The 26,324-nt window shown below is 42.5% G+C and overlaps 1 protein-coding gene across 1 annotated transcript in view; it reads right to left on the bottom strand.

Moving 5' to 3' along the window:
* Positions 1-26,324, bottom strand: part of LOC126545975 (GPI ethanolamine phosphate transferase 1-like) — an 83,964-nt gene that overhangs the window by 22,900 nt on the left and 34,740 nt on the right. The window contains exons 11-17 of the mRNA XM_050194025.3: positions 16,849-17,039; positions 14,655-14,727; positions 11,357-11,459; positions 11,186-11,269; positions 7,213-7,304; positions 6,103-6,153; positions 5,068-5,146 (exon numbers count right to left, since the gene is read on the bottom strand). Coding sequence (XP_050049982.2) covers positions 5,068-5,146; positions 6,103-6,153; positions 7,213-7,304; positions 11,186-11,269; positions 11,357-11,459; positions 14,655-14,727; positions 16,849-17,039 — 673 coding nt within the window. The remainder of the gene's footprint in view (positions 1-5,067; positions 5,147-6,102; positions 6,154-7,212; positions 7,305-11,185; positions 11,270-11,356; positions 11,460-14,654; positions 14,728-16,848; positions 17,040-26,324) is intronic.

The following is a 26,324-nucleotide window of genomic DNA, read 5'->3' as shown; positions in this document are numbered from 1 at the left end:
ACTCTAACTCAGTTTCGAGGCTGTTTGCCATGCGTTCGTATGTTCCCGCTCATACTGCTCACAACAGTACCCAGTAAACAAGACCTAGTGAAATAGCATTGCTACTGCACTGCCACTACAGCAGCCATATGCTATCAGGCAGTTTAACAAAGAGGTCTCAAAGCTTGTACCTGTACATAATGCAAGATATGATGACTGCATGGCAGTACAAAGAAATGTAAACATTTTAGATTGAACTACGTTTGGAACCACTCACACAAAATGTTTTTCAGGTGACCTCGTCCTGTTGAGCAATGCTGGGGATGACTTAAAACAAATTATCGCAGAACTTGACTGTCAAAGTTAAGCAATGGCAGCTGCTCCCAATTTATGATGGGCAGCTTATTGTTACTATCGAAAAGAAAGATGTACAATCACTGCATTATACCAGTAGTAACCAATGAGGCTGAAACTTTGAGGATAACAAGGAAGTTAGAGAAGCTAAGGACTGCGCTATAAACGATGGAACAGAATATGATCGGTTTAGCTAACAGACAGGAACATGGCAGCATGGGTCAGAGAGCAAATGGGTATAGCCAATATTTTAGTTGACATTACGAGGAAGAAATGGAGTTGGGCAGGTTATGAAATATGCAGAGCAGACAACCAGTGATCTATAAGAGTAACAGATGTGATGCCAAGGGAAGAAAAATGCAATTGAAGAAGGAAGACAATTATGACAATATAAGGAAGGGTGCAGACATAGGATGGGACCAGCTGATGCAAGACAAGGGTAATTTGAGATCACTGGGGAAACCATCATCCTGCAGTGGAGACAAAATAAACATGACGATAATGATGCTGACGACACAAAACTGAGTGAATATGAACTACCTATTGAGAATTTGAGCTAACATCATTTAAGATTTTTTATTGATCTTGCACATTACCGGCACACTTGAAGCTCTAGTAGGGTGGCTCTGCTAATTGCATGCAATGTTCGAGACTGTCATGAAGATTCAATTTTGATGATGTTGGATACAATTTCTTATTTGGTGCAGTCAATGCTAACATCCCCTCCTTCCCATATGAACTTTTTAAAAGAAACACTTTGTTATATGCCTGTCCTGAGGACTAATCTCAAAATTATTTCACAGCTTGCCCACATCATACAGGTCACCCACCCCCTGATGAATGCTCAAGGAAGAATGCCACCCGGAATAAACACTAGTAATGGTTGCTACAACTAATCATGTATCAGTTACAGTCAGTGATCCAGTTGCCGCCAATAAGTGTGGCTGTAGATTGAACAAAAGCCCAAAATCCTTTGTTGTAGACAACTTGTCACAATGTCAGAAAATTTGGCCAATTATTAACCACAGCATGATTATAGAAAACATTAACCCCTTCAGGTACCAATTAATTCAGTTGATTGAAAATTTACTTTCACCACATTTCTTACATCAGCAGAATCATAAGAAGCATACAGCTGCAGAATAAACTGTCATCTTTGGCTGGCCGTTTTAGAGCGCTCTAGACTGCCCTCGCGAGTTCCTCCATCTTTTGAGCACTCTGAGGTGCTCTGAGCCCTGTCATCGGAGCAGTTGTCGAGATTCAGAGTGTTCCTTGCCACATCATCACAACATAGGGCCGCCGGATTTGGCGACGGTCAACTATAACCTAGGCAACCTAGACGATGAGCAAAACGAGGACAAGGTGAAAGTGGGAGCCAACGTTTCGACAAGTGGACTTGTCTTTTTCAAGGCGACATATGCTTTCCTCGGCACAGTATGCATAGGTAGGGTTCTTCCAAAGGGGAGAGGGCATAAGGTGGGTGGGTGCGGCAACGAGTGAAGTGTGTTAATGGTGAGGGTGTACACCAGAGAATAAAGGAGTGCTGTACACAAGGCCGGTGACACGGTGTGCACAGCACCCTTCTATTACCTGCTTTGCTGGTGACGTGGGATATCCTGTCTCTGAAAGAGATAATAGAAGGAGCAGCAGAAACCGGTTCTTGTGAAAAAAATACATACATACATATTATATATATATATATATATATGTATATATATATATATATATATATAATTTAAAAATTATAGGCCCATTAGCTTACTCCCAGTATTATATAAAATACTTACTAAAATCATCCCCAATAAAATAAGGGCAACACTGGACTTTAGTCAAACAAGGGAACAGGCTGGCATCGGGAAGCGATACTCTACAGTGGATCACATTCATGTCATCAATCAGGTTATCGAGAAATCCGCAGAGTACAATAAGCCTCTCTATATGGCTTTCATAGATTATGAAAAGGCATTTGATTCAGTAGAGATGCCAGCAGCCATAGAGGCATTACGTAACCAAAGAGCACAAAATGCTTACGTAAATACCTTGGAAAATATCTACAGAGGTTCTACAGCTACCTTAATTCTACACAAGAAAAGCAGGAAGATTCCTATAGAGAAAGGGGTCAGACAGGGAGACACAATCTCTCCAATGTTATTCACTGCATGCTTAGGAGTAAAGATCAACGGCAAATATCTCAGCAACCTTTCGTTTGTCGATGACATTGTTCTACTCGGCAACAATGCAGACGAATTACAACAAATGATTGAGGACCTTAACAGAGAGAGTGTAAGAGTGGGGTTGGAAGATTAATATGCAGAAGACAAAGATAATGATAAATAGCCGGGCAAAGGAACAAGAGTTCCGGATTGACAGACGGACTCTAGAGTCTGTGAAGGAGTATGTTTACCTAGTTCAATTAATCACAGGGAACCCTGATCATGAGAAGGAAATTCACAGAAGAATAAAAATGGGTTGGATCGCATACGGCAGACATTGCCAGCTCCTGACTGGAAGCTTACCATTATCAGTGAAAAGGAAGGTGTACAATCAGTGCATTTTACCAGTGCTGACATATGGGGCAGAGACTTGGAGACTGACAAAGAAGCTTGAGAACAAGTTAAGAATCGAGCAAAGAGCGATGGAACGAAGATTGCTAGGCATAACGTTAAGAGACAGAAAGAGAGTGGTTTGGATCAGAGAGCAAACGGGTATAGACGATATTCTAATTGACACCAAGAGGAAAAAAATGGAGCTGGGCAGATCATCTAATGCGCCGGTTAGATAACCGTTGGACCATTAGGGTTAAATAATGGGTACCAAGAGAAGGAAAACGCAATCGAGGACGACAAAAGACTAGGTGGAGCGATGAAATTGTGGAATTCGCGGGCACTAGTTGGAATCGGTTGGTGCAGGACAGGCGTAATTGGAGATTGCAGGGAGAGGCCTCCGTGCTGCAGTGAACATAAAACAGGTTGATGATGATGATATATATATTAATACTGAAGTGAAGTAAATAAATAAATAAAAGTTAAAAAAAAGGAAAGAAACACGAAGAAAAAAAGGAAAAAAAAGAGATAAAAGAAAGAAAAGAAAAAGAAAGATATAAAAGGGGGGACACTAAGCAACCAAACTAAGCGTTGTTGCCTATAGCTTCCAATTTAGCATAGTGAATAAATTCTAATGTTTCAAAGGGTACTTTAGAATCTATTCGCTATGCTAAATTTCAAGCTATAGGCAGCAACACTTAGTTTGGTTGCTTAGTGTGCTTTTTTTTCTTTTTCTTTGCCTTCCTTTCCTTGTTTTTACTTTTATTTCTTTTATTTATTTATTTGATTTCAGTATGTTTTTATATATATATATTTTTTCATGACCACCGGTTTCGGCCGCTTCTTCTATTATCTCTTTCAGAGATAGGATAGCCCACGACCACCAGCAAAGTAGGTAATAGAGGGGTGCTGCGCACGCCGTTGACACGCCGCCTGATACACGGTCGTTGACTTGCGACTGACAGTTGGCCATGTCACCGGCCTTGTGCGCAGCACTCCTTTATTCTCAATTCTACACCCTCGCCGTTAACACGTTCGCTCATTGCTGCACCCACCCACCTTACCCCCTGTCCCCTTTGGAAGAACCCTACCTATGTATACTGGGCCGAGGAAAGCATATGTCGCCTTGAAAAAGACAAGTCCACTTGTCGAAAGGTTGGTTCCCGCTTTCACCTTGTTCTCGTTTTGCTCATCATCTTGAATTTCCGTCTCCCGCCTTCCCCCTGTTTTCCCTAGACAACCTAGGCCACTGCACGCTGGTGTCTCAACGAACACTCGTCCAGCCGGCGCATCTGCCAGTTTTTCCGGCAACGCCGGGAGGTTTTCACAGGCAGAACATCGGACATTGGCAGTACTTAAGTGGGTTCGCATATGCCAGTTCCTCCTCCTAAAACGAGTCATATGTTAGGCTTGCGCGTCTGACCTCTACCTCTGAGTTCGGGGAATGCCAGATCTGCCCGACATACTTTAGCGAGTTCTGTGAAGTCTACAGAATGTAGACTCCATGCGATGACCCTCTATAGAAACATCAGATATAAGAAATCATATTTCATGTCTAGCAGGCTTGAAAAGCACCTATCCAGCCACTTGAATATTATGGCTGGTGCCGCATATTGCGAAAAACAACGAAACAAGTCAACCCGCTACATACAACAACATACCCACACTGAGTAAAAATACACAACAGTGTAGTTTTCCACTCGTTTTACAAAAATTTTGCTCGTCATTCAAATTTGGAGCACGATTTGAATCAGAAGTGCTTCAATGTGTATGTGACATAGTTTAAATACAATTACTTTCATCAATGCTTTTGCTGTTTATGGACTATCTTAGCATACACAATTGTGTACCTAGTGCCTGAAAGGGTTAATTTTGCCATGGCGCAATAACTACAAGGAAGTGCCTAGCTTGTGGTACATGTATTTTTGCCATGGAAAAATGCAGAAATATTCACTGTAGGGAGATTTTACTGCACCTTCCCAACTACGACACAAAGGGCAAAACTGATCCAAGACACACTAATGTATCACTAACATATCATGTCTACCACTTACCATAATTTGCTCTTCTTCTTATAACGATGTCTAAAGTGGCGTTTTTAAAGACTTACGGATGAATGTTGGCAGATGCAGCACAATAATAATCAAACGATATAAGTACACAGAAGCAAGGAGTTATGCTCTTAACTCACCTGCACTGCAGTCAAAATAACAGACCTCTGTGGTTCTTTTGGTATTTGTCTGCTATTTCTAATCAATCCCAATTCTGGCCTGAAAGAAGCACACAGCAAGTGTAGCAGAGCTTCAAGACATCAGCAGTGCAAGGTTGCCTTATGAACTTTAAGGCAAGAGTATTTATAAATCTTGTACAATAGTTTCATAGCTATATATGCCCCATAATGCACCAAATGAAAAATCTTGGAAGTTCCTGATGCTTAGGGCTACCAATGTGTGGAAACTCAGAAATGGCTGAAAGGTGTCAGAGAAGGTGTGGCAGGAAAAGCAGTACACTCAGCTTGTGAAATCTGCATCACTTTAACAACCAGCACATCTTTGATTATATCTATGAGTCGCTTAGAGAAACGTGTGTTGGCTACTTGCAGCTTATGAGAGAAAATTTTTCTTAGTGTGCAGTGGTGAGAGTTCTTCCAATTTAGATGAAGCCCACCTTCACTTAAATAAACTCCACATTTATTTTCTTGTTTCTGCACAAGCTATTAAAGTAGCGAAAATAATATCACCTGCAAAAGTTGTTGATTAGGAAAGGAAGAAAAAAAAAAAGAAAAACCCACACTAATTCAGTAATCTTCAGGACAATTTCTAAGTTGCCATTAAAACACTGTTCAATATCTTTCCATAGTGTACCTGTATTGTGAAGGGATACTGAACATTGAGTAGTGCCCAAGCTAAATCTATGACGCATACCTACCTTGTTTGGGTCAACTCATAACTCAGGGTATATTATTCTAGCACAATACCTTTGCTATACCGTTGCAAAGCAAAATTTAGTGCATCGCTCATTTTTAATAGTATCCTAATAGTAATTTCCACATCCATTAAAGTGTACTGCTTGTAAAATGAACTCTACATGACTCATTATTAATGAAAATTACACAAATAACTGGGGAAAAATGACTAAGGAAACGGATACCTTGATTGAAAAAAAAGAATAAATTTGATGGGCGAAAGTTTAATGGAAGCAAACATGTTAGAACAAGAATACGTACCTTCTGGCACAATATGAAAATATAATTATGCAGACCCAGCCGGAAAGTGTCCTGAGAACAAAAGTGCAGTTAATGTGTCATTGCGAAAAAAAAGTTGCCTTGGTAACAGTGTCTGGACAAATAAAAGACAGTTATGAAACACCATGCGCTTTTCAAAGAAACAGGGCACCACAATACACAAAACTTCCACACAGTCTCGATGTCTATCACTGAAGAAACTACAATGGCAATAACAAACAAGGTCACACATTTCAAGACAGCACAAAGCAGCAGAGAATGATGCATGAACAAGGGATTCAAGACAATTTTTAAAATCTGCCTGTGACAGTATGTATTGGAATATTAACAAAATATCTTTGCATTTAGCCTTAGCATCAGAAATATTCACAACAAGCACAGTGCCAACTTTAAAGACAAATTCAGATTAACAACATTTTGATGAACCAGCAAGTACAAACAAGTCCTTGATGGCAATACACAGCATACCAGCTCATTAACTTTTGTTAAACTAAGGACACAAGGATTTTGGAATAAGCGAGAAGAATCATGAAAACCAAGTGACCTTGAGAACAGCTGTTGTCTCTCTTCATTGTCCTACTAGTTAACGTTATTTTTGTTCTGGTTGCTATTTTCTATCTACCCAGCAGCCTAACAGCAAACCCTATTGAAGGAACCAAGGGGCTTGATTTTTAGTAACAACCATACGAAGCCAAAAGACAATAAAGCACAGAAATGGAAAGTCTATTTCTATTCAAATAGTAAAATTTATAATGAACAAGAGCAAGTATGCACACACACATTTTATATATATAAAGTGGAAAAGAACAGCAAAAAGATGTTTTTTTTACTTCTTAAGAATATGAAGCTTCTTGCAAATTTAACCCTGTCAGATAACTCATTCTATAATTGCAACTAAAAAGTAACTTTTTCCTCTACGATTTCCTTGGCACATTGTCTGTTGGCATTGTAATAGTTTTGTTATGGGATTTACATCAGCAAAGCAACTTTGCTCCAGTTATAATTCACAATAAAATAGTAGTTGAAAACAAGCATATAATTAAAAAAGAAAGCATGCCAAGTGAAATAAAAAGAAGCCAGTGTCATACTCACACCAATGTATAATTGTGCTGTTTGCCAATCACAGGCAAAAGGGGAAATATTCCAAGCACGATGCACCCTATCAACCATGCACAACTCATTTTCTAGGGGAGGGGGGAAAGAAAAACGTATTCAGAAATTTCCCTAACTCAAAAAGGTATTCTTTAGCAAAAATTGTGCAAATATTTATTTGTAGGATCTTGAAATTGTATTTCTAGCACTGCAGTTCCCAGCCTAGATCCTAAGGAACCCAAGGGTCTCACAGGCGGAATTCCTGGGCACGCATGAAGCCAGATGAATGCATGCATACCTTTTCCCTGGGTGCCTATTTTTTTTACAGATTTTAAGAAGTTTAATAGATGTACAGTATTGGTAGCTCTTAAAGGAGTACTGACATACCATTTATTACTTCTTTCTTTTTTTGTTAAATATAGGTCCTGAAGCTCGAAACCTTATAAAAAAATTTTGCCAAGCCTCAGAGTGCATTAACTAATTTACTGTAGTAGCTTTTCTACAAGCAGTTTCAGTTTCATATAACAGGAGGTTTATGTTTCGTGACATCATGATGCACAAGTGGTCATGTGAGAGCAGGGCATTGAAATGTTTTGACATGTGCTCCAGCTCACTCGGTAGCCTACTATGGTGCTACTCATTGCATGGCTCAATGTAGCAGCATAGTAGACCACCAAACAAGCTGGAGGAAGTGCCAAAACACTGTGATGTCTAGCTCCCACATGACTACCTTCTGTTTCATGACGCTGTGGCACATACACATCCTGGAAAACAAATCTGGTACATAGAAAAGCTATTATTGGAAATTATTTTGGGCAGTCTGAGGCTTGCCAGTATTTTTTTATAGGGCTTTGAGCTCCAGGATCATCACCTAACACAAAAAAAATGAAAAATAAAAAATGTCACATAAATACTCCTTTAACCCCTTTCAGTGCCGTTCTCCATTCTCTCTAGTCGGATGTGCGCAGTGACACAAAGTTGGCACAAAGTTCCACCATCTGTTGTATCTTTCCAGAAGCATATTTTCTCATCTCTCTGGGTTTGCTCAGTCTGCGTTTTTAATAGCGCACTGCAAAACACGCTCCTTCGTGGGCGTTATTGCACTGTGCTGAGTGCGCATCTGCCAATTGGAGGGGTGAAGGCAAACAGTGTGCCATCTTTAACCTTGTACAGCACTGAATATGGTTTTTTGGATTCTGTCACATGAGTGCGCTCTGGTGATCAGATGTTGGTGGTTCCTGCACATGGTGCTCGCTGTGCATGTTCTTCTAGGTTCTGCTCTCTATAAAGGAGTGACGCAATAAAATGATGCCAGTTGAGAGTAGCGCCTTGTCCTGTCGTCTCTCTTGTGTCCGTTGTTTTGTGCTAAACAAAGTAATTATGGATTCGCACCAACTAGCCCACCAACGCATTGTGCTGAAAAAGAGCTACTTTGTTGCTATCAAAGATGATTGGAGCAATTAAATTCTCTAGGCTAGAGTGCCACTATGTTCATACCATTGTGGAAGAATAAACAGGTGTCTCAATGAGGCCGTCCATCGGCAAAGTGGGGTGACTACACCCCTGTTCGCTCTTCCTTCCTCCGCCAACAGGGGGCTACAGTGTTAGGGTCATCATTTTCTGTCTTCGACTAATTGCATGAGGCACTGTACTCATGCATTTCACTAAAGCCCCTATAATGCATGAAGTTACTTCTGTGGGACCACTAGCCCTTGCTATTTCTGTATTACGGTTGACAACGCAATTTGTAGTAAAAAATTGAATATGCAGATAGAAACTAGCTACCAAACCGCCTGTTGAATCATGATTTGCTGTGCAGTTAGTTGGCCTCATACAATGTGTTACTTGGTGTACTTCATCAAGTTTTCCACCTCTGCATGTCTAACTGTGCTTGTCATCATCATCAGCCTAGGACGAAGGCCTCTCCCTGCGATCTCCAATTACCCCTGTCCTGCGCCACCCAATTCCAACTAGCCCCTGCGTATTTCATAATTTCACCACCCCACCTGGTCTTTTGCCATCTTCGACTGCGCTTCTCTTCTCTTGGCACCCATTCTGTAACCCTAATGGTCCACCGGTCATCTAACCTATGCAATACATAGCCTACCCAGCTCCATTTTTTTCTCTTAATGTCAATTAGAATATTGGCAATACCCATTTGCTCTTGTGTAGAGTGTCAATTGAAAATTGCTGCACCATTGCCCTGAGTGTGTGTTAGCTTGAAGGCAGTGATAGAGAGTATTGTGCAGTCTAAGCCATAGGTGCACATTTCTGTTAGGATGTGCAAGAATCCTCATATTTTTTTTATTTGTAAGTACTGCTCCACAGATGAACAAACAAGCGGTACTTTGTTTGCCTCTTTGCTCATTGTTTGACTCACAAACAATTGCTGCCACATTATTCTAGCTGTCTTGTGCATTATGCAAACATTACTCTGTTGCACTGGGAAATGTCTGCAGTTGTGCAGCACTTGTGTTTACTATTTGACCCCAGAACCTAATGGTGGCATTCATTCGATAAACAAGATGGATACTTCTCGGAGTAAATAGATTCAAATGGAGCAAGTTAATTCCTAACTGTGGACATTGCTGTACTTGGCAAACTGTGGTCCGTGGCTTCCTATACATAGCTTGAGGAATGGAGCCGTTGCTCTCTTAATCTTCCAGTGCATTCTGACACATTCTTACAATTTATTAACCTAAGTAAACATACCTGAAGTGTTGGAAAAGGTTTCCTATTAAAAAAAGTATAAGCATACTCTCAATAACATTGAGAAGTGCAATTCGAAGAGACAATTTGCCAACATGATCATAATTCGCTTTGAAATTTCTTCTCCGAGCTTCATCCCATGTGCAACCATGAAGCCGTATCAGAAAGCTCTGAAACAATTCCCTATACCCCCAGGAGTTATTCAATTATGGTTTCCCAGTAAAGACTGAAGTGGAAAAAGTAGCAATGTTATTTTCAAGGTGAAAAGCACTTATTACATTGGTTGTTTAAACACAATATTTCCGCTTTATCGCACCTTTTCTCCACTTTATATGTGATTGTGGAGGCTGCGCCATAGAGTTTCATGCTTTCGTACTGGGAAGTGACGCCCCTTGACCTGTACCGTCCCTTGCGAGAGAGGCAGAAGTTCCGAACAAGGAATTGATGCGTTCTCTGGCGTCGTTCTGACACCTGTCTACTTTTACACCATGGTCCATACTTAGCTTCCTGCAGTGTTTCTTTTTTATAAGCCTTTATTCAAGAGGTGAAAAAAAGTGCGCAATATTAAATTTTCCTGCAACGCTTTGTGACGCCTTATTTGTTTACAGTGGCAACATGCCTAAATAATCACATTATAGGAATTATACAGATTATTACAAGTGTCTGCTGACTGCAAATGAATGAAAGGGCATTCATCTGTAGCTATTCTTTTAATTTAGAAAGGAGAATGAAAAGCTGCATTAGTTTTAGTCTGGTGAAGTATTTTTTTGTTTTTTTCAGGGCTCTATATATACATTTATTTGGTGAAAGAACAGTGGCTGTTAGCAAGGAAAGTCGAGGGCAATGTCTTCCTTTTGGAATTTCAAGCCTGAACCACAGCATTGTACAATACTATGCCATGAATTTGAAACTGTTTTGTATGTTTTGTCTATTTTTGTAAGGAAGAAGTAGTTCTCAAAGCTAAGTTGAGTGTACGATTTCTTTAGAATGTAGTGTAATCCTTGTTTATCAATAAACTATTGATATGTCTCAGGCAGATGCTGTTCTAATATAATGAAATCACAAGAAGTTAGCATCAGAATTTCAAGCCTGTCTTTTGTTTTTACATCTTTTTTAGCTTCCCAAGATTTTGCTGATGGTAAGAAAGATGTTCCCAGTACTTGATAAATGTGATTTACCAATCCGGCTTAACATCCCTCTTTAGTGTCTCATTAAATGCTTGAAGCGAACACTGGTAAAAAAATGCTACCGGTAATACACATACCTTTGATAAAGAAGTGCTGAAAGGCCAGCAGCCTATTACCAACAAGCCAAGAGACATAATGCCTCTGTAGAAAAATGTGATGACCTGTTTTTGATAAAATGAGAGCACACCTTAATTAAAAGTTGTAAGACATTTTCAATATTCAACAGTTCAGGCAATTCAAGTTCTCACCACAAGCTCCATTGCGAAAATTGCCACCAGGGTCAGAGCCACAAACCACATTTTTACATCAAAACGTCGCAGATACGCTTTAGCTTCATAGTAGACATCGAGCCTAGAACATAACACAAATATACGAAGTAAATGTACTGACATCCCTACAGCTATCCCCATTAGGTAGGATTTTGAAAACTAGAAGATGGAAATGACAGGACAAAAGATGTTTTGCAAACATGACATGTAGCGTGGGTGCACATAAAAAGACAAAAAAAAAAAAAAAGAACTAAACTAAACTAAAGTTTTTTTTCTTCTTGAGAGTTAAGTAATGGTTCTCCTTTAATTAATTGCATTGCACGCTGCACAAATTTAATTTAACAAATAACTACACACAGCCGCAAGTTATCACCATATGGTTGAATTATCGCTATCTCTGTACTATCACCTGAAATGCTACAAGCTAAGCTGAACACTCTGTTTAAATAGAACTTTGGAGACTGAAACGTTGTTCCATTTAAAGAAAGTTTTGATTTTACACAGTACTGCCAAGGCACGACTGTCATAAACGCATGCACTTCAGTCATATTAACAGTGTAAAGCATTGTTCATAGAAGGAGCAGTCACATTTTACATAGTATTTCACGCCTTTTTTACGAAGAACTTGAGCGCTGAAGCACACCAATCGTCAATGAAGACTTTCATGCTGCTTAGACTACCACTACCAATATTTCTCATGACCATATTAGAAAATGCAAAAAATGTTCCTTGTATCTGGAGTCATTCCTTGAGTGTAAGATATACAATTAAATAAATTTGCTCAACTGAGCTGGAACCACGGTGGCATTGTTCATACACGAAGGTGTATGAACAATGCCACCTGGTTATGGAGCAGGAACAGCTTAAACATGGTTCTGATTTCTTTGTCCACCCCCAGACTGTGGCAGGGTGTTGCATGCATCATTTTCAATTGTCTGCTAGCGTCCTCGTGCACTTCCCTTTTTTATTTGGCTGCAAACTCTGGCATTCTTTCATGTTTATTTATTTATTTATTTATTTGTATTTAATGATGTGCGAGTAAGTGCTTTATACCTCTTCTAGCACTGGCTAGAAATCTAGTCGCGATAATTTTGTCTGTGTGCCCCGGGTGATAAGGGAGGAATCAGTTAACAGTGGCTTGCTATAATGTTGAACGACCATCTAATTCAAGCAAATGATAATGTTTGCACGGTTTTATACCTGGTATTCAATGCAAGACTTGGACAACTAAATAGAAGCTATGTGTCCCAGTACGTGTTCCACAAAGGGAGCTTGGATGTCAAATGATGCTCTCTTCATGGAATAATGAAAAGCTCCAAGTGAAGTGTCGAATGCAGTCTTGAGTCCTCAATCCGATGGTAGAAAATCGCTGTGCCTTCTGAAGCAACGTTTACTCTCACTCTTGTGGCATTCGTGATAGTGGCACAGGTCTGACGATGCCCAGTGAAACTGAAGTGCATGTTTCTGAGTCAACTTGTTTGCTGACCTATCACAATCATTCCTGCTCTTAATTTTGGAGAGCATCACCTACTTGAAATGTGTGAAGTAAAAAGTGCTGTGTTTTACTGTTTACTGCAACAGCAGTAAAGAGCTCAAACATGCAGAAATAAAATCTTTAAGTATGGGCTTTACAGATATTGGTCAGCTATACCAAAAAATCTAACCTAGCTGCAAAACCAAGCTTAGATAAAGAAAATGCAACTGTCGCCTACTAGGCAACTCAAAGGAAAATGTTAAGTGACATAATATTTTTCTTAAAATTTTACACCTTAGGAACGTTTACAATGTTGCAGTAAGAATTAGCAGCACGAGTGAAAGCCAGAAAATCATCAATGTACCTACTAAATACATGTTTTGCAAATCCCATCACATGACATTGGATCCACAGGTGATTAGTGCAAATCTCTCAACACTGATGAAAAGCGTCTTTGTTCTATGACACAAACATTAATTTTAAGCAATAAGAGTGCAACTGATTAAAGAAATGTCATAAATTCCACTATTCATACAAAATGCCCATTTATTATTGTCAACAGGGACACATTCCTTGACAGAGGCTGCCAATTCATTTTTTTGGATAACTAATATGCCTTCTATTATGACAGCAAATGCACTGCAGTCCCCTGGATTATCATTTGAAAATTGGACTACAGCTGGAAGTTGCTGACATTGAAAGTGCCTGGTACTGTCAAGTGCTCCATGTTTCCCTACAAATATCATGGGATTGTGCACTGCCATGTGTCCCAGTCTGACAAAATAGCTCTGAAAGGCACTCCAGGCCAATGCATTTTTATTGAAAAGAACACTTCCTGTTCCAAATTTCTTGCTTTTTTTACAGTGTATGTCAATCACTCTAAATTTAGGTGGAAGAGCAGCCAAGTGGGCATTTTCATTTAGCTTTTAAACTTTCAGGGAAGCTTGCATGAACTTCTTCTCTACCACTGTACAAGGATTTTCGGAGAATTTACCTTAATTTAAGATTACCAAAGAGCTCTCTTTCTTTGCCATAAGGACACGCGGACTGTAATTCACCGTACTCCTATCTCTTGTTGAACTTAATTATTGCTACATTCACATTAATGCCTTGGAGGATGTCATCATTGACAGTATCAGAAAATGTCCCAACCATGGCATCTATGAAGTTGTTAATAGCCTTGCAGTTCTAGCTGCAATAAACAAAACAGTAATGATGGCAATGGTGACGAGATAGAAGTGGAGTCTCTACTGAATGAACAATACAAAAAGATCCTGAGCCAGCCATATTACAAGGAATTTATCTTTGTCAAATGACATTATATGTGGTTTTACTGACAGTGAAGGGCACATACACACGTGTACACATTTCCCTTTCTGTCTGTTGCCTTTTTCCAATGCTTCCGCAGTCTTAATACTGTAGCAATTAAATTTCTCACCCTGCAGACATTAAACAAATGTTCAGACGCCATGAAATAAAAGCATCAATGAGAATTTGGTCATCAAGTTTAATACTTTTACCTCTGCTTGCAAACACCACTTTGCACGACTGAACAGTGGTGACTATATGCACAGCAGCGTGACAAACTGCGTAAGGCAACACCGGAACCAGCGAATACTTGCTGTCACTTTGTACACAGCATTCAAGTTACTGCACTAAAAGTAACACAGTGCTAAGGCATCCACTTCAGTCAGTCAGCCTCAAGCATTTAGTTCCTTACATCAGAAACAACGCCAATGATAAAAGAACACTGCATTAGTAACATATTGTTGTAATAATTGTGAAACTGCATGCAATACTTACTCATAAAAAACCATTGTCCATAAAACAATTGGGATGAGGAAGTAAAAATAGTACATAAAGCGTGCATTTTGCACTGAAATGAAAACAGATATGTCAGGTTAGCTAGTAGGTCAACTGGACTATGTATTTTTTCAAGAGAACAAATTCAAATTTCCTAGTGCTATTCATAAATGTTACCATTAAAACCAGCATTATTTTATTACACAGACACATCTGTAGTCAACAACATATGAATTTTAGCCAGATGCATAATGTAGCTTGGTTGCACCATTCTTTTCAATAAACTTAACATGTAATCACACAAAAACAATTGTTATGACAAGAAAACATCTTTGAAGGAGCCTTGTATACCTTTTATGAAAGTTGTGGAATGTCGCATCAAAGGGTATGTCCTCACCAATCCTTCCAGCAAAATGTTTTTGAATAGCAAGTAAAATATTGCCTCAGCCACAATTTTGTGGGCTTTCACCTCCTTTTCATTATTCCTACCGCTTTTGAAGCTATGCTGATATGCCTGCCCAGAACAATCTGATCATGCTCTGCCTATCTACATGCTGGGCTTTGGTATCGTAGAGTTAATACATAGACTGACATGGCCTCCCAAGTCAGGTGGTGCAACCCTCTACCCTGCCACTTATTCCAGAGTCCATGGTATCATTCTCTGCTGCCAGGTGTTCCCACCGTCTTATCAGTCGAAAGATTTGTTTGCTTCTGCTTCTGCCAAATCGCTGCATAGTCATGGCATCTTACAAAATCTGGCCAAGAGCCATGATGTTTATAGATAAGCAGCAGTAAACATGACAAGCAGCAGGGATTCCAGGCAGTTGAAGCACAATTATGTATAGGCTCTCTGCTGCATATAGTACATGAATAATACTTGGCTCATACTATGTTTGTTGCAGCATTGTCTAGCAATAGTAGGACTGTTCATGATGTTAAAAAAGTATTGTAGGGCTCTGTCAATCAACACCTTATAACAATCTGGACAAATGTTTCTCAGTTTCAAAACATGCACTATACAAACAAATGAAGAGAGCTGTTGTTTCTCTGTACGTGCTGAGAGCGCTTGTAACAACGCATAAAAAAAATAGAGAAGCTATCGCTTCTACCTAAAAAACTTCCTGGACTGTTATCATAACTAAACAATAAAAACATGTCTAACTTGTCCCTGCATACTGCAGTAATTGCCATGAAGTAATCAGTTCTAGAGAAAAAATGCAAGCAGCTGTATTTTAGCGAAGATTGTGAGCAAGCAGTTGAGTTTGGCAAGTCCTGCAGATAACTAGCAATCTTGTCGAGTAATAGAGTGGGTGAAAAAAGAACAGAAATGTGATCAAATTAGGAACTTTGCAGGCACAGGACAAAATTGGCTGATAAAAGAAAGGGGTTACTGGGGGTTGCTGGAAGAGGTGTTCATACCTGCCACTCTTCCAACTTTAAAATTAATAAAACTCCTGCCGAAACAACACCGAAAGAGGGAGAAGGGGAAGGGCACAGATAAGACAGATTTCTTTTGAAGTTTGCCTTGAGCACACACCTTTTGTGAGAATCATATGCAATTTATTAACAATTATTTGCCTTTAGACGCAGCACACAAACAGCAGCAAACTTGAAAAAGTGGAAACTGACAAGAAACATGTATTTTAGACTACAGTGACATTTTCAATGACATTTTGTTGTCAATTTCGCCTGCCGCAGGAACGTGTCAGAAAAAAATCTTGCTCGAAGGAGATACACCTCTAGTACCCTTTCACAATCAGCCAACTACTAGTAGTATGGTAGGAGACCGATGAGTGGATCTATTTTGAGAAGAAAAACTATTTTTAATAAAAATTCCAGTAACATTAGCAAAACCATACAACAAGGCACAATTTGTAAACATTACAAAAAATTCGGCACAGTTGGCAGGTATGGGCATTAGTCCTTACATGGACATAAAATGAGCTGATGATAATAAAGAAAGAGTTCTACTAGGAGCAGGCAGAAAACATCATGAAGCCCTAATAGAAAATGTGCTCAGCACAATGGCCAACATAAAATCCTGCCGAAGGTAGGCTTCCATGATTTCATTTTAAAGCAGCACCATGTAAAACTGAAACAGCAAAATGCAAGTACTATATAGTATCAAATTTCAAGAATTAGCATGTAACAAGTTTCAGCTTCAAAACTCAAGGTGCACAAGATATGTTCTCACCATATAGAAGTATAGTTGACAAAAACAGCACTAAAATGGACGTAGAAATAATCTTCACTTTTCCTTGCCACTCTTGACTTCTCTTGTTAGACTGGCTTTCTAGTGACTTGCACATGATACCCGTGTAGTTGCGTAGCACAAGAAGGATTACGAAAGCCATCCAGCCAATGAATCCAAGGGCTACTGCGATGCTAAAGAAAGGAAGGCTTAGGTTAAGTATGTGCACAATTTGATCCAACAAGTGACAGCGTTAAGCGAGTTAAAAGTGCTGTTCCAGATCATGCAAGCATACCCGACAATCTGTGTCAACACCCTACTACGTAGGAATGCGTGAGGGGCAATGGTGTATCTTTAACAAGCAAGAGGCACTTGACTAGCTCATCGATAGCTGTGATGCTGGTATTATTGCATTCAGGGGTGTAGCCAGGGGGAGGGGGGGTGGCTTATGGGGCTTCAGCCCCCCCCCCCCCCCCCCCCCCGATATTTTTTTCATGCTGTCATGCGCCGTCGACCAAAACAAGCCACGGCACTGGAAATCGTTATGGATTTTGTCTAGAATGTCTTTTTCACGCTTGAAAAGACATTTCTACACGAACACTATGAACTCGAGTTGAATTTCATGGCAACGCCCATGCACCTGGAGTCACACCATGCAAAAAGATCCATCCGAGCACAAAGTTTCAAGGGCACTTTGATGGCGAGCGGGCTCGTCACAGCGTCTCGCACAGGCCGTGGAATCTACAGAGCGCATGGATTTCAATTCCCGAACTTCATTGGTTTAAAGTTCTCATAAACTTTTGATGTGAAGGGTGCATTGACACTTCCAAAGTCGTGCTTTAGATTTTCAATTCCGGAACTTTGTGGGTTTAATGTTCTTATAAACAAATGACGCCAAAGGAGCACTGACTTTTCGAAATTCTTACATCAGACTAGAAAACGAGACAAGTCAAATCGACACGCTATCAGGTAAGTTGACAAAGCACGCAGCGAGGTCTGATCAGACGAAGTGTTGTGGTGGTTGATTTGTGCCGTCATGTTGCAGAAAAGAACATCAACATTGTTTTCACCTGCGCCAAAGCCTCCATGTCAAGACACTAAAGCCAGCAAACGTAACTACGTTATTTATTTTTTCTACTTTGGCTTTTACTTGCGAGGATACATTGAGCTTCTTCAATTTTCTTGTTCTCGCTATCCGCAGGGTGCCACAGCCAGTCAGAGTGCATGCGTTTTTCTCGTGTTGCCCCTACCACCGTGCGGCCCACTTTGGTGCGCGTTCGACACATTGAGCTTCTTCAATTTTCTTGTTCTCGCTACCCGCAGGCTGCCAGAGCCAGCCAAAGTGCATGCATTTTTCTCGTGTTGCCCTGACCACCGCGCCGCCCACATTGGTGTGCGTTCGTTTTTCACTGGCTGAGTGGATTTTGTCCTGGCAGAGTTTAGGTCGCTTTCTGGCTAGCAAACGAGAAAAAGAAACAATGGTCACTCGCCGCCACCACTGTGGGGATTTGACGGATTACAACGCGTTCACTTGAGGGCATCATCTTCACTTCGATGTTATCGCAACCTCTCCAGAAAATCTTTTGTTTGACCAGTGTAGGATACCGAGCAGTAGGCGTATAATTCTATGGACCAAGCGTCTCACGTTTTCTTTGATATTCCTTAGGTAGCCACATTAGGTGCTGTTATGATTGGGGGTTCAATCCCATCGCTCATGATCCGTTGTCAAGATTGGAGTCGGGCATGAATTAGAAGGTAGCTGGCCCATGCCGTCGTCCAACTTATCCACGCTGAGGACGTTGATGAAAGGAAGGACTGCTTCTCATCGAAAACGAGGAATATGGGTTTATTTACAGTATTTATATCAGTCTAACATGACTTTTTGAGAAAGTACATCAGTCTAACATGACTGCTTGAGAGAGAGTGTCCTGAGCAGCCGCACAACAGCGGTTTTTAAACACTCGGTCCTCTCCTGATACCCAGATGACGGAAACGGCCATGTAAGCACCGTAGGTGAGTTGACCAGGCACCATAGAGGAGAACGAGGCACCGTAGGGGAGAATGAGGCACCGTAGGGGCATTTATTCCCCGAACTGCAGCGTGCCCACCGGCCGCCCATTGTCTGGCGCCTTGGTCGGCGCGTGGGAAGGGGTGTCAGTAGAAGTTCCCGCGGCTCAGTAAAAACAGTTGGTCCGCCGAGCCCGTTTAGTTACAATGCCGACTTCGTCAAACTCGGCTCCAACAACGGAGAGTCGAGGACGCACGTATTGTTGTTCACAAACAGTTGACTTAGTCACACCGTGGCTAGAGGTGTGTGGCGACGCTCCCGGAATGTTGCCGCCATAGTCTCAACTGGCCGGCAAAACTTGCAATGCAGCTGGCCATTGTTAACAGCGCCTCCATGGCCCGGAAACTCTTGACTCTCCAGCGCTGTCAACCGCTGGGCAGGAAGAGAATGGCTGTTGGCCAGGGGGTGATGCCTTGGCTTGCAGCGACCACTTGTGTAATGATGTCACCGCCCCAAAACATCCAACAAGGACAAGCAACTGCAAAACGAACCCCACAACACAGCTCTGCGCCAAGATGACGTATTTTGGCTCTCACTTTACACCCGCTAGGCTTCAAAGAAAACATAAGTGCAGAAACAAAAAATGCTGCATTTCGCTATGCCAATTTTTGAAGCAATTTCGTGCTGACAAATTCAGCAATCATGGAGGGAATCCTGCTAAATGAGAGGGGATCTTCTTGGCTTAACAACATTAACACTAGTAACCCTAAAATTTAGGCGGCACCCTCAAACGCAGAATTCAAATTAGTCTGCTCAAACCATCCGCATTGCTATGCAACTTTCCCTTCTTATATCTAACGGAGAAGTTGTACTCTTGGAGAGTGAGACTCCATCGGAGCAAGCGGCCATTTTTGTGACATTTGATTGAGCCACGTCAGAGGACAGTGGTCGGTCTCGAAGATGAACCTCGCTCCGTACAAGTAACACGACAACTTCTGTGCGGCCCAAACTAAACAAGCGCATTCCTTCTCTGAAGCGCTGTATGCTTCCTATCTTACAGCTAGTTTACGGCTGGCATAGAGGATAGGATGATCCTCGTTATCGTCGCCGACCTGACTAAGTACCACGCCCATACCTCTGTCGCTTGCGTCGCATTGAACTATGAATTCCTTTGTGTAGTCTGGTGCGCGAAGCACAGGACGAGAAACCTATAGCGTTTTCAAACTTTGGAAAGCGTTCTCTTTGTCCTCATCCCAGTGTACGCTACTTGGTGCTCCCTTTCGGAGGGCGTCCGTTAATGGACTTGCCATTTGCGAGTAATTCGGAATGTACCGTTGATAGTACCCCACAAGTCCCAAAAATGAACTAAGGTCTGTTTTCGTGCGCGGCTGAGAAAATTGTCCAATCGTAGCTATTTTCAGCTCGGCCGGCTGTCTCATGCCTTGGCCGACAACATGGCCCAGATAAGTAACCTGGGAACAACCAAATCTACACTTTTCTGCTTTCGTCGTTAAGCCGGCTTCCCTCAACCGTGAGAACACCTGTTTGAGGTGCGAGACGTGTTGTTCCCAGCTATCCGAAAAAATTGCTACATCATCCAGATATGGCAAGGCAAACTCCTGCAAGTCTTTTAGGACAATATCCATTAACTTAGAGAAGCTAAATGGGGCGTTCTTCAGCCCGAAGCTGAGTGCGAGAGGGCGAAAAGTGCCTACAGGTGAGATGAATGCGGCATAGCGGCTGACACTTCCTGAAAGGGGAAGTTGCCAGTACCCCCGCACGAGATCTATAGTTGAAATGTATTTAGCAGCACTAACTCTTTCATTTCGTTCCTCAATGTTGGGTATCGGGTACAGCTGATCCCTAGTGATGGTATTTAACTTCCTGTAGTCAACACACGGACGAGGGTCCTTGTTAGGGGTTTCTACCAGTATTAGCGGTGACGTGTAGTCACTCTTAGCGGGCTCAATAACTCCCAACTCTAGCATGCGCTGTATCTCTGCCTCCATAATTTCTCTCTTTCTTGGAGACACCCTGTAAGGCTTTGATCTTATGGGTTCGGTCGATGTCAGCTATATTTCATGCGTTATTAGTTCGGTTCTACCCGGCCGATCGCTGAATCTGTTGAGATATTCCCCTAACACCTCTTTTAGCTCATCTAGCTGCTCGGGTCTTAGAGCGTGCGAGCTTACCGAATGTTTTACTACTTCTTCTAGGCCGATTTCAGAGTTGGAGGTCGCCCTATACTCCTTAAACCTGGTACTAGTGCCATCCTGCTCTTCGATAGTATAGTTAACGACTCCGCTCCGCTCTATATAAGGCTTCATCAAATTGCAGTGATATATCCTCACCTCCTTCCTGCGACCGGGCATTTTCAGAGCATAGTTAGTATCTGAAACTTTTTGCAACACTTTAACGGGCCCGTCCCAGTGAACTTCAAGCTTGTTCTTTCTTGAAGGTTTGAGGATCATTACGTGGTCTCCGACGTTGAATGTACGAAGCCTCGCATTCTTGTCGTAATAGAATTTGGCGTTCTTTTGCGCCTCTCCCATGTTCTTTTCGACTAGTTCTTGGGTTGCGCTTAGCCGTTCCTGCAAATCTAGCACGTATTGAACCACTGTTCGACTCTCTCCTCTTTCTTCCCACATCTCTCTTAACATTCTCAGTGGAGAACGGAGTGTCCTCCCATACACTAGTTCTGCTGGCGAGAACCCTGTCGCTTCATGTGGAACCGTTCGCAAAGCGAACAAAGTTGCCGGCAGACAGTTCTCCCAGTCCTCCTTGTGCTCGTAACAGAGCGCACGCAAAACTCACTTAAGCACCGAATGCCACCTCTCTACACTGTTTGACTGAGGGTGATAGACAGAACTGTGTATTAATTTTACCCCGCACTATTGCAAGAATGTGGAAGTCAGTGCGCTCGTGAATACTGACCCTTGATCTGCCTGAATTTCGGCTGGAAACCCAACTCGTGCAAACACTGTCAACAGCGCATCTACTACTTCGGTGGAGCTCAGCTCTTTCAGAGGGATTGCTTCTGGAAACATTTTAGCCGGACACAGCATGGTAAACAAGTACCTGTAGCCTGATTTTGTTTTTGGAAGAGGCCCTACCGTGTCTATTACAAGTCGTCTGAAAGGTTCTGTTATTAAGGGCGTTACCTTTAGTGGGGCTTTCCATCTCTCTCCTGGTTTACCAGAGCGCTGGCAGGCGTCGCATGATCTTACAAAGTTTTCTACGTCTCTGAAACAGTCAGGCCAGTAGTATTCCATAAGCAATCTTTCCTTTTATTTGTTTGTGCCTAGGTGGCCGGACCACCCATTTCCATGACAGAGACTCAAAAGGTCCTCCCTATACTTAGTAGGTACGATTAACTGATCTAAAATCCTACCCTTTCGATCTCTGTAGTGCCGATACAACAACCCTCCTCTCTCATGAGCGCTGGCAGGCGTCGCATGATCTTACAAAGTTTTCTACGTCTCTGAAACAGCCAGGCCAGTAGTATTCCATAAGCAATCGTTCCTTTTATTTGTTTGTGCCTAGGTGGCCGGACCACCCATTTCCATGACAGAGACTCAAAAGGTCCTCCCTATACTTAGTAGGTACGATTAACTGATCTAAAATCCTACCCTTTCGATCTCTGTAGTGCCGATACAACAACCCTCCTCTCTCATGTATCGTCCCGTTGCGCCTAGCAATGCCTTCTTTGGCTGTGTGATGTAATTTAGCTAAGCTCTCACCATTCTTTTGCTCGGCTGCCAATGACCCTCTATCCACGCGTAAGAGCTGATCAAAGTTCTTTGAGGCCGGTGATAATAACGACCGTCTCACTTGTGAGTGCGTCAGCTTGCTCTTCCTGCAGGCTTGAACTTTGACACTCTAGTGCTACGCTCTCATTGAACTGGTCAGCTGGCAGGCTTTCCTCAACTGTTTTTTCATCACTCGAGCCTAGCTCGGATTCGGTTATTGCAGTTATCTCCTTTGCTACTTCCGCTGGAGCAGCTCGTGCATTTTTGGCCGAAAGCGACGCGATTTTACGAGCTTGGCCTCGCGTCAATGCCTGTACTACGCCCTCTCCCAGTTTAAGCCCTTTTTCATGCAGTAACTGATTTGAACGATTCAAAAAGATGTAAGGGTACTGCAGTGGCAAAAATTTGGAAACTGTAGCCTCGGTCTCTAGGTCCCCGAATAGTCCACAGATTTTGACTTTGGCCATGGGCAGACATACGCTGTGTTCTTCTACAACCTGTTTGATCCATGCTACTTCTCCGGTGAAGTCATCTACCGTCACGCAAGACGGATGGACAATGTCCATCGTGGCGGCACTGTCTCTTAGCACTTGGCATGGTTTGCCATTAACTTGCAGGTCGTGAAGATAGGGGCTTAAAAGCTCCATGTTCTCGTCTTTTTCCTCTACGTAGAAAAAAACTACGCTAGGCTTCCCGCAGTTTGCAGCTATATGTCCCAGTTTGTGGCATTTATAACAGCGAATCGGCCTAAAGGATTCGAATTTTCTTTTCTGTTCCTTCTGTGCGGTTTCCCCGTTAAGTTTCTCCTCGCTCTTCTCTGCGGGCTTTTCCTCCACGTCTACAGGCTCCGATCGTCTAGTCTGCGAACCCTTTTTGAACGGAAATGGTTTCCGCGGTCCATTTCGACCGTCCCAATTTCCGTCCTCTGCGTTCAACTTTCTACGGGTTGCATACTCTTCGGCTAATTCAGCCGCCCTTTCCACAGTGTTTACATTCCCTCTGTCTTGCACCCACAGTTTCACAGCTTGGGGGATGAATTTGTAAAACTGCTCTAGACACATGCATTCAATGATCATGTCTCTGCTGTCGTACACTTCCGCGCTTTTCAGCCACTCGACTAGGTTGGCCTTTAAGCCGTATGCAAACTCCGGATATCCCTTGCTATCTTTCTTGCCTGTGCTTCTAAACCTTTGCCGAAAAGCTTCGGCTGAAAGGCGGTATTTCTTCAGGAGACTAGCCTTAACTTTTGCATAATCATATGCATCCTGTGCACTCAGTCTGGCGATTACTTCCACCGCCTCACACGGCAACATAGACAGCAACCGCTGTGGCCATGTACTCGGGCCGAAGTTCATCTTCTCGCAAGTCCTTTCAAAATTGCTTAGGAAGAAGCCTATGTCGGTCCCGACTTCAAATGGCTTTAATAGGCCGTCCATGTGGTATGATTCTGCCTCACTTGATCGTCCCAGAGCCCCTTCATTTCCTTGAGACAACTCCAAACGTTTGCTTTCAGCTTCAAGTTGCATTTTTCTTAACTCACGTTCCTCTCTCTCTCTGTCCCGTTCTTCTCTTTTTTTCAGAAGTTCCAACCCCATTTCAATTTTTTCCTCACTGGCCTGTCCGGAAATTAGCTGCAATAATTCCGATTTTAGCATTTCCTTGTGTACATCTAGGCCCTGTTCCTCACCAACAATCAACAATTCGTCTCTCAGCAGTCTCCTTAACTCCATGATTGCTGCGTTACTGCTTTGATCCTGCTCGCTAAATCTAGCTAGGAAAACACAACATAGCTAACACTCAACAATCTAGCTTCCCTACTGTTCTAAACAGAACAACCACAAAATGAAGCCTAGAGAGTCAAAGCAAGAACCAAGCACTCACCGCAGTCACAGCACCACGCCGCAAAGTCCATCCCACCGCTGTCAGCCAGTTGTTATGATTGGGGGTTCAATCCCATCGCTCGTGATCCGTTGTCAAGATTGGAGTCGGGCATGAATTAGAAGGTAGCTGGCCCATGCCGTCGTCCAACTTATCCACGCTGAGGACGTTGATGAAGGGAAGGACTGCTTCCCATCGAGAACGAGAAATATGGGTTTATTTACAGTATTTATATCAGTCTAACATGACTGTTTGAGAAAGTACATCAGTCTCACATGACTGCTTGAGAGAGAGTGTCCTGAGCAGCTGCGCAACAGCGATTTTTAAACACTCGGTCCTCTCCCGATACCCAGGTGACGGAAACGGCCATCTAAGCACCGTAGGCGAGTTGACCAGGCACCATAGGGGAGAACGAGGCACCGTAGAGGCATTTATTCCCCGAACTGCAGCGCGCCCGCCGGCTGCCCATTGTCTGGCGTCTTGGTCGGCGCGTGGGAAGGGGTGTCAGTAGAAGTTCCCGCGGCTCAGTAACAATAGTTGGTCCACCGAGCCCGTTTAGTTAAAATGGCGACTTCGTCAAACTCGGCTCCAACGACGGAGAGTCGAGGACGCACGTATTGCTGTTCACACACAGTCGACTTAGTCACGCCATGGCTAGAGGTGTGCGGCGACGCTCCCGGAATGTTGCCGCTATAGTCGCAACTGAGTGGCAAAACTTGCACTGCAGCTGGCCATTCTTAACAGTGCCCAAAGTGAGCATTGGACTGTGGCCAGCATGGCTTCCTTTGCATTTTTATTCATTTCAGTGCCGCTGCCTCACACACACACACACACACACACAAAAAAAGGCATTGCTGCGGTGGAGCAAGGTGGCGTGTGGTGAAAGTTTGATTTTGTTACTTCTTTTGCGGAAAGTAATGGGCCACGGGACTCTTCAGTTGCCGGATACTCTTATTACATTATTGCGATAGTAACTATATGGACACTCCAGGCGCATTCCTGCCGTCGCCGACAAGTTCCATGTGAAGTCCAAGGGCGATAACATCGTGACCACACGCCGCTTGTTGTATGTGCGAATGAAAGCATAAGGGGGGGTGGGGAGGATGGGTGAGCTGACGATGATGACTCAGTCTTATGTGCGCAAGGGAGAAAAGTGGGGAGGAAGCGTGCTGCCTTCAGTTGCACGCAATGCATCAGGGTGAGCGGAGGGAAGGAGAGGGGCCTTAGGATTCTGTGGTCTGTGAATCTGTAATTGCGCAACATTTTTATTTGCCTTGTAGCGTACGGTGAGGGGCTAGTTGGTATGACATTATGAGAACAAAGAAAAACTGCGCTAAAAAGGACAAGACAGAGAAAGAACCACACGACACAGGCGCCTGTGTCGTGCGGTTCTTTCTCTGTCTTGTCCTTTTTAGCACAGTTTTTCTTTGTTCTCATTATTATTTGCCTTGTCTGGTGCATTATATGCAGTGACTTTTGCTTAGATACATAGATTTATTGGACACTTGTACGTACATTTAAATATCTTGTTGTGAGGTTTTGTGTATATACATGCAGTGAACATTGTTTCCAGTGACACTTTTTTGCCCTTTATCAAGCTGTATCTTCGCATTTGTACATTCCATTGTATCTTCGCATTTCTAATGCATATTTTGTAGAACCCCTGCTTTTTATATGTGCTCTCTGTTGCGACTACAATTTCGGTGCAATTACTCACAATACATGACTGGTGACAGCTGCTGCTGCGCAATACATTCGAACGAAGGACAGCATTATTGAGATTTTTCCCTGGCCGTTGCACATATACAAAGATGTAAACATGGTTATGGAATGACAGTTTCATT

This window comes from Dermacentor andersoni, chromosome 1 (genome assembly GCF_023375885.2).
Source record: "Dermacentor andersoni chromosome 1, qqDerAnde1_hic_scaffold, whole genome shotgun sequence".
Lineage (NCBI taxonomy): Eukaryota > Metazoa > Arthropoda > Arachnida > Ixodida > Ixodidae > Dermacentor > Dermacentor andersoni.
Note: the sequence above shows the minus strand (reverse complement) of the source record. Positions and strands in the feature narration are given on the sequence as shown.